At 41.7% G+C, this 18,334-nt stretch overlaps 2 protein-coding genes across 7 annotated transcripts in view; one reads left to right on the top strand and one right to left on the bottom strand.

Annotated features, from left to right (window-relative positions):
- MAP3K7 (mitogen-activated protein kinase kinase kinase 7) overlaps positions 1-12,410 on the bottom strand; it is a 48,348-nt gene extending 35,938 nt beyond the window's left edge. For 2 of the 6 annotated variants that reach the window (XM_080389357.1, XM_080389358.1), the window contains exons 1-2: positions 11,742-12,407; positions 641-751 (exon numbers count right to left, since the gene is read on the bottom strand). In XM_080389357.1, the coding sequence (XP_080245483.1) occupies positions 641-751; positions 11,742-11,831 (201 nt within the window). In that variant the 5' untranslated portion in view covers positions 11,832-12,407. Of the gene's footprint in view, positions 1-640; positions 752-11,741 lie in introns of all 6 variants that reach the window. The other 4 variants (XM_080389356.1, XM_080389355.1, XM_080389359.1 and 1 more) reach the window with 4 other exon arrangements.
- Positions 12,411-17,209: 4,799 nt separating this feature from the next.
- The window catches only part of LOC308064656 (uncharacterized protein), a 150,352-nt gene continuing 149,227 nt past the window's right edge, over positions 17,210-18,334 (top strand). The window contains exon 1 of the mRNA XM_080389434.1: positions 17,210-17,290. The gene's annotated coding sequence lies outside the window, so the exon portion shown is untranslated. The remainder of the gene's footprint in view (positions 17,291-18,334) is intronic.

Genomic DNA, 18,334 nt, shown 5'->3' with positions numbered 1-18,334 from the left:
TCATGTTTTGTGTATCTTGAACATCCTAGATCCTTACTGACTAAATACTAAGCAGCATGTTACGATACATCTCATTTAAATTACTTGGGTACTTCTGAGTCTAGAATATGTTATGTATCTTGGGAAGTGTATCTGAACTGCTCAAGGTCTTTCTGAAGTAAGACATTGAATAGAAAGAGTGATTACCCTTAAATGAGTTACATGTACTAATAAACTTACACGTAAGAAAAAAAAAAAAGAAATTATTAGAACTGCTGAAAAAAGTAAGAAACAGTTTCAAGTGTGGACCTGACTGTACAAAGAACCCACACTGTAGCCCCTGGAAGCACTAATCAGCTCTTCGGGTGTTTCAACTGCACCCTGACTCCACAACGGGACAGAATCTAGGAAGTGGCATTTCCCTACCTGCCTGCCCCCCTCTCTGCCCCCCTGCCTTCCAGTTTCTACGGGAAGAGAACTAAAGGAGCTGCAGTGTGCTCTGACAGGTGTCCTGTTCGGCAAGTAAAAGGGTCTAGGCCTGTACCGTACTGGCTGCATTTACCTTGTAATACAGACACAGCTTTTAGTACACTAAATGCACCCATGAGTTTAAGAAAATAAGCTCTACCAAACCACGTATTTTCCAACAAACGTACTGTACCTCTACAATGAAGGCTTTTCTTTCAGATTCACTTTCTATTTGTTTAATAGCTACATCTTTAGCTCGCCATTTTGCCTTGCAGACCACACCAAAGGCTCCTCTTCCAACAACCTAGAATAAAAAATCAAACACTTGAATTAAAACTTGAAATGGTTCCATTTGCTGTACAGGATTTCACAAACAGAAAAAGAAATTTAATGTAGAAAACTGAAGACACACAGAATTGAGTTTTGCAGCAGCAATCTAATATTATGCTGTCACAGCATAAATGGTGCTTAGCTAAGCTTCTTCCAGAGATCCTTTACAGAAGAACAGAATGCAAAAGACACATACAAAACATTTTATTATTAACATGCAGTAACGGTATTTCAGAAATATATGATTTTAATTATTTCAAACAAGATTTGCTCAGAAGAAAATTAGGGCAACGATGGCAAATTTATTTTTAGATATAATTTCACTGGTCAGATCTATATCTACTGTATTCATTTATTCTTGCTAGCAACAGGAATGTAAACTTCTGAAATTTAAACACATGTGCAAACAACTACACAGGCCTACGATGAAGTCGGGATGAGGTGTTCAGTGTGCTCAAGGATATCCTTTAATTTTCTCTCAGATGCCTCAACAGTGTGAGGGCAGTAAATTCTACTGCGAGTCCTCCAAACAAGCACAGTATCTGTATAAACTATGCTTTCTCTATTTTTGTTGAAGTTATCTTTCTAGTTTATTTGGAATTAACACTGCCTAAAAATATACAAAACCAGACAAGAGCCATAACTCTTCACCGTAACTTCACAGAAGCAGTAATAGCAGCTTCTGCATACTACATTCTTTGAAACCAAGCACAAAAAAGGAAAGCAGGAGAGAGAAGTGTCCTTTTCCTAGGTGGTCACTTTCAGTTACTGGTGAGTTATAAACTATGGTAAACAGAAGTTTCACTTCTTTTTATTGTGTTCTTCAGGGGAAAAATGGCAACATACAGAAATAACAACAAAACATGCATACGCAATGTAAAGTTGAAAGCAGAGTGTCACCAAAACAGTGACTCTAGGTGCTACAGGAAAGCACAGACTGGCAAGTTGTTACGCATATGCTCAAAAGAAAAGTAGTGAGGACGAGGAAACAGAAGGCACAGAAGCAGCTAAGGGATAGGAGCTCCTCCAACTCCACAAAATGCAAGGCAAGGCAGAGGAGAAGGATGCGCCTAGCGGGGCGGGTCTCGGGACTCTGTATTTGCCCCTAGCAGCCTTTCTTCACCATTGGTTTTAACAGCGTTCTGTGCTCATGCTCCTAGTCCTTGATTTCAAGTAGTTATCATATGTGTTCTGAGGAGCAGAATAAACACTTCTTGGAAGGTGAATGAGAAGAAAAGGATAGGGAAGAGGAGTAAGGAGAGGGCGGAGTGGAAACATTTATAAATGTGATTATCACAGCAGCTTATTGTGGCAGAATTTAGGTTACATATGGATATGAGATGGACGCTAGGCAATGGTGATCAACAGCATTCTCCCCTTCTATTTTCCTTAACACAAAGAAGTATTTTCTTCTTTTACATTACAGCACGCACTTAGCCTTCCAGGAGTTCCTAGCTTCTCACCTTTACCCTCCACAACAGTGGTTCATAGACTGAGTCTACCACAAGATACCCACAGCAGATCCAGAGAACATGCCTCATTCCGCCCATCCAGTGTACAAAGAGACCTTGACTGTAAACTCCTCCCCCAGCTACAGCACAGGGGTCTTGACTCCTCTCTTGACATAACAGACACCAACTATTTTCTTGGCTTTGAATTTGTTTTGGCTTTGAGTTGAGGTTTTGAACACCAAGCTGTATGAATGATAGTCAAGCAGCCTACAAAAATAGTACATATAAACAAAGCAGAAACAGTGAGTCACTGGAAGACCTAAAAGTCCCAAATAGCCTCCCCTGGCATTTCCTCTTTGCTCTCAAACAACACTTTGAATAAAATTGCCCAATTTCTTGAGGTTGGTAGGCCCCTTCTACTGGCACAAGAAAGGGACAGGCAGTTACAAGGCAAGGATGCCACAGAGCAACCCAGGCAGCAGCAATTCAGTTCCAGGTCTGCTGCTCCCCCATGATATGAACGTACCCAAACTGATCAAGTAACTGGGGAGAACTCTCCCCTCCACTTAGGGAAAAGGAGGTGTGCATATAATGATTTCTCCTAGCTGGACACAATTGGACTTAGAGCACAAGGCTGGGTGAAGCTCCTTTTAGGATGCTCCTTCTCCTAACGTACCTTTTCTCATACTCTTTCACAGTTTTTTACTATACCTCTGCTACATTTAATTCAGTGATGTGGAAGAAAAATTGCTATTTAAAAACAGTGAATGTAATCAAGTTAAAAGATTGGTAGTGATACATCTGATAAAATTTAATGAAGCAATATGACCTTTTTTTTTTTTTTTACTTAGCCTAAATCATTTAGAAAAGTTTGTGATGGATCAGGCTTGCTTTTTGGCTAGTTGTATCTTTCCTTGCTGAAAAAAATTGTATATGCCCATATTTACAAATATATTATATGTATTACAGGTATCATTTTAACATTATGACTATGTAATATATGCTACATATTTTTATATATTAAATGCATTTATTTTTGTTATGTATGTAAAAAATAAAATTACATGTATAACTAAAACGAGAAAGTCCATGTACCTCTTGCATTTGATTCCACATGGTCAAATTTAGCCTGTAAGCCAATACAATTGCATATTGGTCCCCTGAAAATAAACCCACGGCTATAAGCAAGTTAATATCAAGAATTGGTACATGTATTTCCAGTTCATATACTAAAGAAACCACTATTTTCCAATTTGTGTGTATTTTTAAATAACTTTTCTATACAATGAAGAAACTTAAGATAAACGAGTACACTGCCCAATGTGATGGTTTACATCATGCCATAAATGTCACAAAACTTGGGCTCAAGTTGAAAAGTGGAATAAATTCCAAGAATAAGAAGCACTTTATGAAGTTCTGATGATGAGAGGGCAGAGAAAGGAAAAAAAAAATAAAATCAGTGTGAGGCACCATGAGGAAAATTTTACTATGTAATCTAAATCTTAATTATGTAACAGAAAGCTGTGAAAGACCATCAGATACAAAAATTTTATGGTTGGTAAAAAGAGTCTGATAAATGACTACTCAGTCGAGGTTTCATAACAATTTATCAGTGACATGGTGCCTGCTTAGACAGAGGGTTGAACTTGAGAAGAGGACACAAATGCACTGAATATTTACCTAGGATACAGGGAAAACAGAGAAGAGCTGATCCTCCGTTAAAGCAGCTCAGCCTCTTGGACAGCATATGAGAGAAGCAACAGTCAGAAGCAATGACGGATCTGATACAATCTTGAAGTTTACCATATGTGAAAGCCCACTATGTCTTTCCAATTTAATCTGGGAAAAGTATCTTAGTCACTGTAAAAACATCCCTTATAATCAACAGACCGCAGCTTGTGGTGGATTCCACTTATATTTCATTTTCTTTAATTATTTTTTAATTATTTAATTATTTAATTATTTTCTTTAAATTATTCTTTAAAGGAGTAAGTCTTAGATTTTGTCAGAATGGTTTAAACACTGCGTAGTTTCCTTCAACACCGTGTGCTGGAACTAAGTAACTTAATAGCACAGGATAGAGGCTCTGCCTGAACTTTAGTTTCTTCACGCTCATTCCTTCTTGTCCCCTGCTGCTGGTGCCACACCATATGTTTGGGCAGTAGTGCATATTCTGAATTATATGAAGCACAGTTAATGGAACTATTGACACAACAAATCAATAAACAGCAGTTGACCTGTAACACCGTGTATGTTTGGAAAATGATCTAAAAATAAACACATTCTTTTCGTAAATAATTTTGGCCCTCTAAATAACTTCTATAAGAAAAAAAGGAAAATATAGGGCAGATGACACATTTAGAAATAGAACAGCAGTGCTTCTGCTTTTCTACAGAATAGAATTAAGTTTGTCAAGAACCATTTGGTTAGTATCTGACACAGACACATTTTATGCTGACAGAAATGCTTAAAGAACTTTAAAAATTGAAAAGTTTATACAGATTTATTCTTCTCCCTATAAAATTCATACCAGTAAAAGGTTATGTTTTGCCATGTGACAAAATGACATGGCGAAAGAGAGTGACGTTTGCATGTTTTCCAGATAATGTCTTTAGAGTCTTATTTAAAGAATATGAACCACACAAGAGCCCTGGAACAAACATTACTTCTGCCTCTGTGTACAAATAGTATCAAATGCTGTACATAAACAAAGATACATGATATTGACTTGTAAGTATGGAGACTATACTGACTGGTAAGAATGTAGACTAGAAATCATGTGGGAAATAGAGGCTGTTATGTTAAGACTTTAAGGATGTATTTTGTCCTAAGGGATGTGACCAATACTCCCCTCCCCACGCTCAGTAAAACAAGAAAAATGCATCTCTGTTTATTCAGATGCACCCTATTCCCCTATCAAATGTCAAAACTCTGGAAGAATCAATTTCAACTTTGCATAAACCACACAGGTTTTCTATTCACTCAAAAGTATAAACATGCAAAATTTTCATCTCTATCCATGAACTTTCAATGTTAGTTAGCTCTGCATGCTGAATACTTTGTGCTTTTCTTTCTAAAAAAACCTTGCTGGATATGTAAGATATATAAGCAATAAAATATAATAGCTCCCTGGTTAGCAGATATAGTATTCTTTGGAGAATTGCCTTCATAAGTTGCAGTATCTACATGACATGTTTTTTTATAATTTTGGGATGCAAGACTAGCAGTTATTAAAAAAAAAAACAACACCACAACACAAAGCCAACAAAACTCATGCTTCCAAACAGCCAGCAGCCTCTAAATTGTCTTTAATATCTATGTCCCTTTGGTCACTGGTATATTTACAGATGAAAGGTTTATGCAAAATGGACTTTTGGATCTCTAAAGCTTCAGACACAATGCAAGATGTTGGGGAGTGGTGGTGGTGTTCTACAGTGCTCTGCAAAAACAGAAACAAATTTTTAAATTTAGCTCCTTCTATTCTTTCCGTCTTCCACAGTTCCAGCAGTACCAGTAAACCATACTAGTTATTTGCAGTTTTTCACACATCTGCCTGTAAGACACATGGAAAGCATATATATAAAAAAGAAAAAATGCCAAAAGAAGCCACGAACAACAGTTTACAGCCCCTAAAAATACATGCCTACATGTTCTACCATTCATTCAACCAGCCTCAAATTCCAACTTTGGTTCCTCTGTGTGCTATGCTTTATTAAGCAGGTTGAAGCAAACTGGCCCCATGCCACAAATGACTGTGGCCAATACCCTGGCAGCACTTTTAGGAAGGAGTTTAGATCTGCCAATTCTTACAGCTATATTCTTTGACTGGTTAAGTTTATTTGTACCAGTGCTCAACCCAATTTTAAATGTTGCTTTCCCTTTCTGGGATTCATATAGCAATGAAAAAACCACGAATCAAAAAAACACACACACACATCCCCCAATGCCCATAAGCGATCTCACTAATTTTAAGTAAACAAAATAACCAAGTTTAGATTTAATTTCCAAGTTTAAACTTTAAAGTTATGCAAAACACCACAGGAAAAATATTTATTGATGACAAAAATATTTAGTTATTAAAAATCAACTAATATTCCTAATAAATACCCATAACTTCTACTTGCCACAAACTATGTCCATTTTTAAGACATCACCTGTTAGAGCTGCACAACACTATACAGTTATTATTTAGTGTCTCGGCTATCTGAATTTAGTTCTGTTGTAAGAAATCATTCTCTTTTCAACTTTTTCAGAACATGTTTATGGAGAATCAAAGTACTATCATGTATGTTCCTAAAATTACGGGTGTTTCCAGATATTATTCTTTTGCTCTAAACACACAAGAAAGCCTCTTTTGCGTTTTGCTAGCTCACTCATTCTAAGAAACGCGTGCATCTCAAGCAAAGATAACAGTTTATCAGCTTATACTTTCATTCCAGCTTTTTACAGACCGATAGTCTTTTACACGTGTCTCAACAACTGAATTCATTTTAATTACCAGTAATCTAAAAACATTAACAAAACACTTGTCTTATGTTCTAGTATGAATCAATTTGTTCTGTTACAGCAGCCCAGACAGGAGATTCAAGTTTTAGACAGAAAATGCTGGGTCATGAGGCACTAAGGGTGAAGGAATCCAACATGAGTTGGGCCTGCTGGGCTGGTGCAGTCTAAAATTACTGGTCTTTAAAAAACAAATAATCATTCTGCAGTCAGTAAAATAGTGCTAGAATCCACTGGGTGGGGTAAATAAGGGATATGTGAAGCTGCTTCTGCTTTAATTTTTTTCTTAGGGAAAGGCTTCCTCCCCAGTTTCTGATAGCAGTTACACTGTCACTCAGTTGTGACCTTAGCTGCTGCATTAGACATGGAAATTTATTATTATCTCACAAATACAAATCCTGCTTTCATCACTGGAACAGAAAAGCCTGTGAGGTTTCTTTGCCATGCATTCTTTATGAGAGTAAAATGTAAGTAAAATATAAGTTTATTTTACAGGACACAAATTAAGTCACTGAATAAATCTGCATGTGTACAAATAAGTGTAAAGTCTTACATTAACAGTTTAACTAGCTTATTAGCCATCTTCTAATATTTATTGCTCACTAAATTTCATCCATGTGAAATTGGTGTTGTGCAACTTCCCCAGTAATTCACATTTCAGCTGACACTTCAGCTATTTTCTTATGTAGATGAATGAAGAGAATCTTGCACTGGTATAACTATAGTAAATTTAAGTAGTGATTTGAATTAAATCAGAAATGTATTTAGAGTAAAACCACAGAAAATTCTGGCATATGTTTTCACCATGTACTAACTTTTTTGCCTTTCTAGATCCCCGTCTTTGCACCTTGAAGTCTTAATTTCTGAAAAAGGCTCAGAGATTGTAGATGCAACTGACTTCAAACAGATTCCTAGCTACTACCCTTGGCTCCTGAGAACCAAGCCTTTCATACTCACGTCAGACATCAAGAATATTTTTCAGATCTCAAATCACACCTGCAGCTCTCGTCCAAACTTCTTCCAATTTTGCAGGACACAATCCCCCAGGACATAAAAACAACAGAGGTAGTAACTACTCCATGTTTAGCAGCAGCTTAAGCAAATCCACTTTACCTTGTAGTGTAATGGGACATAATCAGTCACTTGCATCTCATTAACTTTTAAAAAGGTAACCTACTATAAAGGGCAGCAAAACCCCTTGTCTCCCTGTATTCCTCATGCTCTTGTCTCTGAACTGCTCTGCTCCGTAATTACAAGGAACACATGCAGTTCTCAGCACACTTCTCAGACAGTTAATGAAATTATTCAACTGTTTCTAAAATGTCTAAGCTAGGTGAACATGCCATAAATTGCATCTCATTAGTTGCTGTCACCTATATAGGTTTTCTAAAATAAGTATTTAGAAATTTTACCTGTTCATCTTAAAGAAAAATTACCCTAAATCCCTAAGAATTAACCACTGTCGCTCAAATTAGATTGTTGAAAATAAACTACAGTGTGTACTACAGTATACCAGCAGAGCGTTAAACAACAATTTTCAAATAATTTACACTTTCAGACTGTTGAAAAGTGACTTGTAACTACGCAAATATGGCAATGGCTTTCAACCTGGCTACATCGGACAGTGACCAGGCAGGGCCACAGAACACATGACTAGACATGCATCTTTTCACTGTACAATCCAAGGCATGCTACACACACCATGTGCTGAAAAGATCTGAGTTTTGGTCATGTATGGGACTGTTATTAAGTTACATGATGGAGGAAGGGCTGTGGGATTTTCAGGAAAGAGTGGCAGGGAGCAGGCTGCCCGAACAACTCAAAACCAGTCTGTTCACTGCTTACACATGAAAGCTCCTCTGCGAAGCAGCAGCAGCAGCAGTATTTAGGCTAGATTTAAATACAAGATTTTAAGATAGGGCTATTAGGCTTTTTAATGCTAACTTTATTTCAGTTACATTATGTTTTCAGATTTATTCTGTCATTTTATTTATTCAGTTTCTAATGTTTCATCTATATAATATCTGAAAACTTAAGAGAGGACATTCTCACCGTCAAAAAAACCCACATGGTAAAGCAGGGAACATCTCTATTGAATCCAAGTTTATGTTGTTTTTCCCCCTCTCATTTTGAAGATGCTCCCACTGTGCCACATCAATTTTGATTTTACTCCAACTCATCCATAATAATCACCTCTATATTTTACTTCAAACTAAGCACTTTAAATAATGAAAAGACAGCTTGAAGCTGGAGACATGTTTGACTGGTGGGATGTAACACTACAGAATAGTTACTCACGCACATGGAAGCTAAAACAAAATATGATATATTCTTGATGTTATCAGGTAGAGTTCAGCCAAACCTAAATGAAAGCGCACTTATAGATCTCACATTTATTAGTAAGGACTCACGGCTCACAAGTATTCCAGAACTTCAATATCTATTAATATACCAGTGGCAGAGTGGGACTGCTATCTGCTGACAAGACAGCCTTGATAATACAACAGCAAAGCTATGATTATACAAGCATTCATTTGAGTTCCCAGTGTAGATCTGTTGACACTCCATTTTGAAACATCAGAAGTTTGCCAAACATATTAAAATCTGGCCATTTTGAGTCCTTACATCCATTTCAGAATCCTTGGAAACTTCTGAGCCTGAAGTGAGAGAACAGAAAATCCTCAGTAACGACATCAGTTTTGCTATGGCTCCAAAGTTGACCGTGCTGAAACTGCATCATGAGTAAGAGGTCAACACCCACAGCTGACAAAAGCAAGGTCTAAGTACGGTCCCTAATACACCTGCTTTATCATAAAGTAGATCTTATTTCTCCATCTCTGCAGTGATGTTGAGACAGAGCTCAGTGCTATGGTATCTCCATTGCCCATAAGAATTTCTGGTAGGACAGGTACACTGAGTATAACTCAAAATGCCACAGCAGCCACCACCAGATTTTCTCATGGAGAGAACACTTTGTCAGAGCTCCCCGGCTTACACCACAGGAGTTTTGTCATCTCCAACAGAGATACTGCTTTGAGGATAATGCAACAACCACATAAATAAAGCACAAGTTACTGCTTAGGCATCGTCTCTACATAGATTTTTGTGCATATAGTCCTGTCTCTGAGTGCTAGGCAGGTATGCAGGACACAGGCGTGTTCTGAAAACTAAACCTTAGAACAATAAATTCTAGTTAAACCAATTACACACTACGTAGCTCCACATTTCCTGCATGTAATATAGCAAGATAATCCCTGCTAACAGCCTTCCCAAGGGTGTCATGAGGATTCAAGATCTGTATAGCATTTTATTGATTCAAAGTGCTATGTCTAACATATTAGATGTGCCACTCACTTCTATGAGCCTTCACTGGGCACCTTTTTATGATGGATAAATTGCTATCAACTTTACTTTCTTCTTCAGGTGAGAAAAGCCATTTCTCCCCATAGCGTATGATTTGATCCCTGTCCATTAATAAGTGTTGCAAAAATGTCAGCGTATTATCAAATACAAAAATACTTTCAGCTCCCAAATACATTAAATTTTCTCACTTCAGAACAGCTAGATACATGAAGGCAAGAGGAATGATTAGACGTACACAGTCAATAACCTTCATGATTGCCATATTCATAGAAAGCGGAAAAGGCAATCTTTTGGAAGACACTGCCTTCTGGTAATTTCCACTGTCTGCTCTGGTGAAAGCCAAAGTTGCCACAACACTACCTGAATAGAGCAGAAAGTGTCCTGGTGTTCTATGGATTATTACAGATTTTATGTTCTATGAACTCTCCCAGGCTACACGAGCCCAGCTTAATGACTACAAACAAACCAGTATCTAACAAACCACTTTAAAAGCGTAAGATGCTGGTTGGCATACTTATAAAGGCTACTACACAAAATTAAATTTGTTTCCACATAAATTATTTCTTAAAAAGAGGGTAATTATTACTGAAAGAGAAAGACAATCTGTTTCAGAAAGACAAGACTGTTTCAGCAGTTTTGGATGTCTGTTAGGTCCAGACCCTACAAGCTGGCCTCATCAAATTCGGTATAGACCTGCATGATGTACCTTCATTCCTGTACAGAACTTAGCGTGGGAAGAAGAAAAAAAATGTTCAACACAAACAATACTTTTGTGTGATCCTGACAGTTAAACATTGTGATACATACACACTACCGAGCCCTTTAGTAAAGTATGTAAGCTATCCTAGATCACACCCATCCTACTTTCACAGGAAATCCAAACAGATTAAAAGGTATGTATGAAATTCTATACTTTATCCGTCCCATTCCATCCCCAAAGAATTTAAGGCAATAACTTTGATATGAAACTTTCTACAGAGGAAGAAATACTTGCTTCCAACTGTTACACAGTAACTGCACGGCACTTCCTGGGTAACACGCACAGGTCGCAAATGCAACGTTACAGACCCTCAAGTGCAACATCACTAGCCTATATTCAGAAAAAAAAAAATATAAAAAAAGATCAGTACGTCCTTACAGCTAACCGAGCTGTAAATTTAGTGAATAATTAACACCGGTACAATGATTATATATACCGTGGTTCAGTTAGGTGGCTGAAGAAGGAAGCCGGGGCATGCAGAAAGATCCGAAAGAAACATCAGAATTCACACTTCCCTCTCGTCACAGCGTTTGACAACTGTTTGACACCCATACTTAAGCGGGCGGCATAACCGGCGCTGAAAGCTTTACAACGAAAGTCCTGGATAAATCTATCCCGCTTAAACAAAACCCCACGGCGCAGCAGGCAGCACCAGGGCTGGCAGCAGCACGCTGGCCCCTCCGCTCCCAGCCACACCGCCTTTGTTCGCCGGTGCCACCCGCTGCAGCATCCGCAGCGGCGCGGAGCCCCGGGCAGGTACGCCGGAGCGAGCCGCCGCCGCCCCTTCCGCGCCCGGGGGCCGGTGAGGGCCAGGCCGCCCCTGCGGCCCGTGCCCGGGGCGGGGGGCGTGCGCGGGGAGGCCGCCCGGCGGCGGGGCCCTCACTCACCTCTTCCACCTCGATCTCTTTGTAGTCGATTTCTTCGAAGTTGAGGACCGGTGGGGTTTCAATCATTTCAGCGGAGGCGGCAGCGGACATCCCTCCTCTTTCACCCGGGGGAGGAGAGGCCGGGGCAGGCCGGGGCGGAGGGCCCGGCGCCGGGCAGTCGGGGGCCTGGGCCGGGGCTACGCGGGGCGCGGCGGCGGCTCCTGCCCTCCGCGCGGGCGCAGGTCGGGGGGGGCCTGGCCGAGGCGCCGCCTGGGCCGCCGCGCGGGGCGAGGCCGCATCCGCGGCGGCCGCGGGCCTCAGTGGCGGCGGGCGGAGGCCCCGCCGGCGGCGCCGCCGCTCCGCATCCCGCGCCTTCCCGCACCGCAGCGGAGCGCCGCCCCGGCTGCCCTAGGCCGCGGCCGCTGCGAAGCCTGCGAGCCGCCTCGGCCGCAGCGGAGAGAAGGGGGCGCCCCCGGGGCCGCAGCTGGCCGCCTCCGCCAGCCCCGGCGGCAGCAGCAGCGGGCGAGGGGGCCGCGGCGGGGGTGGGGGGCCGCTTAGAGCCGCGCCGCGGCCGCCGCCGCTGACATCAGAGCCGCTTCCTGCTGCGCCGGCCGGGGAGGCGGGGGAGGGAGCGCGGGGGGCGGGAAGGGGAAACGCGCCGGCAGCGGCTGCGACTCCAGCGGCCGCGGCGGGGCCACGGCCTGGCGGCGGCCCCGCCCCCGCTGCGCCCCGCCCCGCCGCGCCGCGCCGCCCGCTTCCGCCAGGGGGAGCAGCCCCGGCCGCGGCCGCGGTCCCGCTTCCTCTCCGTGCCGCCGGCGCTAGCGCCGGCCGGGCCGGGCCCGTGGCCGACGGCGGGGGCGGTAGCGGCGGGCGGCGCAGGCTGCCCCGAGGCCGGAGGGACGTCGCTGTCTCAGCCAGGACTGGCGGGGCGGAGGCAGGCGGGTTTCCCCGGCCTGCGCGCCCCGGGGCCGCGGCCGCAGGGTGACTCCGCGCTGCGGGAGGGCGGCGGGGGCGGCGAGCCGGGGCCGGGGCAGCCGCGCGCTGTGCGTTACCGCCGAGCGAGCGGGGCGGCGCGGCCGCAGCGCTGAGTGTGCCTTGCCGGCATACGCACGCGTGTCTGTGTAGTGCCCCAGGGGAAGACACACGCGTGTGGGGGACGCGCCTCCTGGGACACGTTCCCCCCGACGGCAGAAGCGCAGCCTTGGGTGCCCCGCGCTCCGCAGCGGCCCTGGCTGAGGGGGGAGCGTGTGTGGGGGTACCCGGGGAGCGGCGGGTAACTGAGCGAACGATGGGGAATCAGGAGCGAACATATACCGTAACCCCCTTCCTCTCTCCAGTTGCCAGCCAGTGGGGATCTCAGCCCACAGCTGGCGCCTGCTTCCACTTTGGCCGGAGCCAGCACATGGGTCTTACGGGGGTAAATATCCCAGGCCTGAGGCTTCAGGGTGGCCCAGGGGGTGACACCGGGGCTGGGGTGAGTGGACATAGCTGCTGTGTTTCACTGAAATGGCTGTGCTTCGTTTCGCTGTGTTTAGCCTCGGGGCTATATATAAAAAGTTATGTTATTGTACAATACTATTAATAGTATGTAATTTTAGTAAACTTTCCTAGATCTTCCTCTACTGAAATGCTGGTGAATGTCTGTACCTCACGATGAAACCTTGTAAATGGGAGACAAAACTGGTTTACAGAGCTAGCCTGAGAAAGCCACTTAAGCAATTAACTAGGAAAGAGAAGATCAAGGATGAACATGGGTAGAGACCTACTCCGATGATGGTTCAGCTGTTAGAAAAGCTAAAGAGAAAGTACCTCTGTCAGAGGTACTGCGCTGTGTGACAGGCTGTCATTTTGGGTTGTTTGCTCCCCTCTTGTCTTTTTCTGTCGTGTTTAGTAATTTGTCCAGGATTCCCAGATATCTAGCAATCCAGAAATCCCAGCCAAGCAATCATGGCGCAGGTACCAATTGACTGTGGTGCATGCAAGATGAAACTGCTCTCCAGAACAGGTTGGGTTGGTGTGATGACATCACCCAAGCAACCTGTGTGCGCGTGGGGAGCATACTCATATCCTGAATGCATTGAGTGCCTGTTGCTTTTTGATTTTCTGATATGATTTCGTCTAGAAAGATTTAAAGAGGCTTCTTTTAGACATGGGGAGGTTCCAGGTAGTGTAAAATACGGCTAGTATCTGCTTCATCCAGCAATGGTACTATTCAGAGGCCCTGGCCCTGGTTTCTCAGAGATTGTATATAGGTTTGACCCCACTGCTCTCCAGATACGTAGTTTATGGATGATTCTGATACGTAGTTTATGGATGATTCTGATCTAGCACCTGTTTATGTCCATGTTTATGAGTTTTGTTTTCATGAAAGCCACGCTTAGTACACATCTTGATCATATTGTGACATGAAGTCACAAAGTACCATGTTTGTAACTGGACCTGACAACTTCTTAAAGGAAAGTATTGCTTTTGCATAAGCAGCTGCTACCATCTCAGCTGCTGAGTGTGAGTATTGGTTTTTGGTAGATGAAGAATATGGATTTCTGAGGTATTGAGAAACTGCAGATCAGATCAAAACCAGACCTGTCTGAGATAAATTTATGGTGTTCAATGAATTGCTTTGGTTCTCTAAAAGCTCTTAAGACTGGGATTCAAGGCAGCCAACAGGACTGGTATTCAAGTCAACAGAAACCAAGGAACAAGGAAAAAAAGGAAAAAAAAAGTATGTGTGAAAATCTATCACTGCTGATCTTGATATGTAGTTGTGGTCTTGAGCTTGTTGTGCAGAATTCTGAACTTAAAACTTCTGGTTTTGGACATGTATGTTAGGCATTGGGGAAGGTGAACTACTTTAGTGCTTTTTAGAAAGACTGCAAGGTGGGTGGTGGTACTTTAGGTGGCAGTTGGTGATCTCTACTAAAAGTTACTCAATATTTGCCTTTTTGTTACATTTCACAGACCTCTCTTCAGGATATATATCAGGCAACTCACAGTTGCAGTCCTTTATATTTTAGTGGTGATATTTTTCTGTTACCTTTGTGGGTTTGTTTGTTTGGGTTTTTCTGTTACCTTTGTGGGTTTGTTTGTTTGGTGTTGTGTTTTTGTTTTTTTTTTTTTTTTTTTTTTTTGATTAGAATTAAGAGTGCAGAGAACAGCATTCCAATTGTAGTTGCTTATCAGGTTCATTTCCTTTCAGAAACTGATGTAGAAATATGAATCTCAAAAATAGTGAGTGCTCGCTTTGTGAAGGCAGAGTGATCATCATCAAAATGTCACTGTTGCGAAGATCAGGCAGGGTTTAAAGGATATGGTAATTTTGATGTTACTTCCTTTTGTTTTCTGACTGACACAATCTTACTTATCTGTGTTGGGGACTGGGCATAACTTGTATGCTCCCAAACCAGAATGTTTTAAATACCTACTCAACAAACACATTTGAAGTGCAAAGGAAAAGTAAAGCTGCATCCACCAGCTGTGTTTATCTCAGAGAAAAGCTGCTTTTGTGTTTAGAAGAAAAACGTAGAACCTGCAAAGCCCATGTTCTGGGTCTCAGTCACCTGTCTCTAACATCAGAAAGAGGTTACACTGCAGGGAAGGTGACCACTTAAAGATTGTTGGAAGTCTCTGGGTACTGTGGTCAAAGTGCATGTGAATGCTCAAAACGGAGAACTGCTGCGGAGCTGTTTGTAGCTCCTGTCATAAAGCAGGTTTAAGAGCTATATTTTTTCAGAAGATGAGGCCATAGGTCGTATGCAAAATATAAAGTCTTCATGGCCAGCTTAACAGACCTGAGGCTTAGCCCTAACATCTGCATATCTTAGCTAATATTTATCCAACATATGTAGAATCATACAGCTTATGATTGCGGCATTTTTCATGAGTACAGACAGAGGCGCAGATACATTATCCTGGCTGCCCCCTGTTCAGCTCCCTTAAAATTACTCCATGTAACTGTTGTAGGAGTTTTTTTTTAAGAAGAGCAAACCAGCATTATTTTATCTAAATTAATTTAGAGAAAGGTTATGTGATTTCTTCTTTCAAAAGATTTCAACTTGTATTTTCAATATATGCATTTTTTTTCCCGTTGGTTAAAATATCTTGTTTTAATCAATGGAAGAATGATACTAGAAAGCAGTGGTGGAAGGTGTTGGATGGTCTCAACAACTGGCATACCTACAAGAAGAAAGGTTCCCTCCTAGCTTTAAGCACAGGAATAATTCAGGTTTCTGACAAGACAGACTCTATTTTTTTTCTTGTTAAATATTTTCTTATAAATATGAAGTTATGTCATTTGTGGGAACCCTGTGTGATTAAAGAACTTGACAACAGCTGTAAAACTGGTTGCGAGTCATCAACCTCATCTCACCTGTGTGTTGGAAAGTGTCTGGATACACACTATTCATAGGAAACCTACGAGAGTTAAAAAAGAGAGGAATTAGCCTGGATGCCTGAGTGACAAGAACCGGTGTATGAACTGTCTTGTGCATTGCTTTGCAAATGTGAGGCCAGAGCAGGTCCCTGGTGACCAGTGGCGTGGTGCATACCATGAAACACGTGTAGTACAAATTCAGGTCCCAGCTGGTAGGGAGCCTGGAGAAGCACACTTCTTGTTCCTGTGCAGATGCAGTGAAAATACCTCACGAGGACAGCTCACCATGATGATATTGAAAGATTTCTGTTGCTCAGCGTGGCAGAGTTATTGCCCAATCCACTCTTCTCATGTAGCTCCTTAGTCTCTTGTGTTAAGATTTCCCAAGAGCAGGTTGCAACATCTTGTGTGCCAGATTTCACTGTGAATCTCAGTGATTTCACCAAGTCTGTCTTGCATTAGTGGTTTACAAACTCTTGCAAAGCAGCACGAGGGTGTCTTCTGCCAAATAACACTGAGATAGCAGCTCCAGCGTGCTTCATGTTGTCTTGTTACTTTTTTCCCTTTCTGGGAGGACTTCCCCACACTATGTAAAGTGTTCTAAAAACCTATGAATTACTTCAGATTTGGTGTGCCTTATCATTTGTAATAAAATGCATATATATACACACACATACATTAAAAAGTAATAAAAGCCTTGCAAAATAAATGCATTGGCTGCCTTGCTAAATACTAAATAGAAGTGTATGCAAGGAACTGTATTCACTTCAGTAAAAGGAAAAAGAAGTTCTCTGTATGAATGTAACAGGAACTTAGATGGTCACAGTTGTTTCTGGACCTTCATTTGCATCCTAATCTGAGGTGTGTTAGATCTCCCGAAGTTGTCCAGTAGTCTAAACCACTAAGAGAGCTAGGAAAGAGCTGTAATGCAGCCACTGTGCAGTAAGGGCAAAGTAAAGGTGAGATATGATCTAGATGCGGTCCTGAAACCAAACTGATGTGTTTCCCCTGTTTCAGTTATCAGCAGCTGGAGCTGGCCAAGTGGTGAGTGGGAAAAAGATCTCTACTAAAAGTTACTCAATATTTGCCTTTTTGTTATGTTTCACAGACCTCTCTTCAGGATATATATCAGGCAACTCACACTAAAAAGTTAGCACACAGAGAAGGAGACGCAGATGGCAAAAGACTGGCCTATCTTCAGGTGAGAGCTCTGAAAGACATGGTCCATGAAATGTCTTGTAGAAGATGTGTTAGAGAAAGGGAGAAATGATACCAGATAACAGTAGAATAGCAAGAAAGGTGCAAAACCTGATCCAGGCATCTAAGTATGTGTTGATCTGTTCTCAGTAGGCTTTAAAATAAAATGTGAAGGAGAGAATAATAAAGAGCATGGAGGTAAATGGAATAAAATGTCACATCTTTTTATCAAAGGTAGATTATCTCAGATTAATAAAAGAGCATTTTTGATAAATTCTGTGATATTTTTAGGCAAAGGGGATGGATAGAACTATTCTATCTTGATTGTATTTGATATATTGCCTTGTGGGAAATTGTTAATTAAGCTGTACATGATAAGAATCATTAAAAGAACTGAAGGTGGGTAAGGAGAGTGTGGGAGTAGTCAGAAGACAATGGGGACTATCAAAAGGGAAGTATTGGAATGAAGTTAGTAATGGTTTTTTTTTTAAGACTGAATTTTGAGAGCAACCTTGTTAATAATTTCATTAATGATATTGATAAGAGAATTAGGAGGGTAACAGTGATTCTGGTGACACAGGTGACGTGTTTAGACAACATAGTTAATGAAGAGGAGGATAAGAATATCAAATGGGAAAAATTAGACAGCTCCAAGGACAAGAGAAATAAAGTGGCTAATATTTAAAATACTGGAGTGCAAGTTCATGAGTTAATTTGAGAACTCATAACATCTTGTTATCCTATAACAGACCTCTTGGGAAGAGCTGAAGAGTAATAAAACTTGCATGTTTTAACTGGTTTTAGGAGGACTGTCAGTCTTGTAGATAATGCACCTAGAAAATGCAAGCTTGACACATCCTGTATGATATATCCAATAAAGCTATAAAAAGTTATACAGACCTCATCTGAAAGGCTTTACAGTGTTAGTTATCTGCATTCCAAGAAAAATTAATTGAAACTGAACTAGTTGCAGAGAAAAGCTACAAAGATGGTCAGGATAAGAGAGCTCTACCACAGAAGGGAAAATAAAACAACTTGGCATGTTTAA

The sequence above is a fragment of the Falco punctatus genome (assembly GCF_963210335.1).
Source record: "Falco punctatus genome assembly, chromosome: 5".
Lineage (NCBI taxonomy): Eukaryota > Metazoa > Chordata > Aves > Falconiformes > Falconidae > Falco > Falco punctatus.
This window is presented reverse-complemented; position numbering and strand designations above follow the sequence as displayed.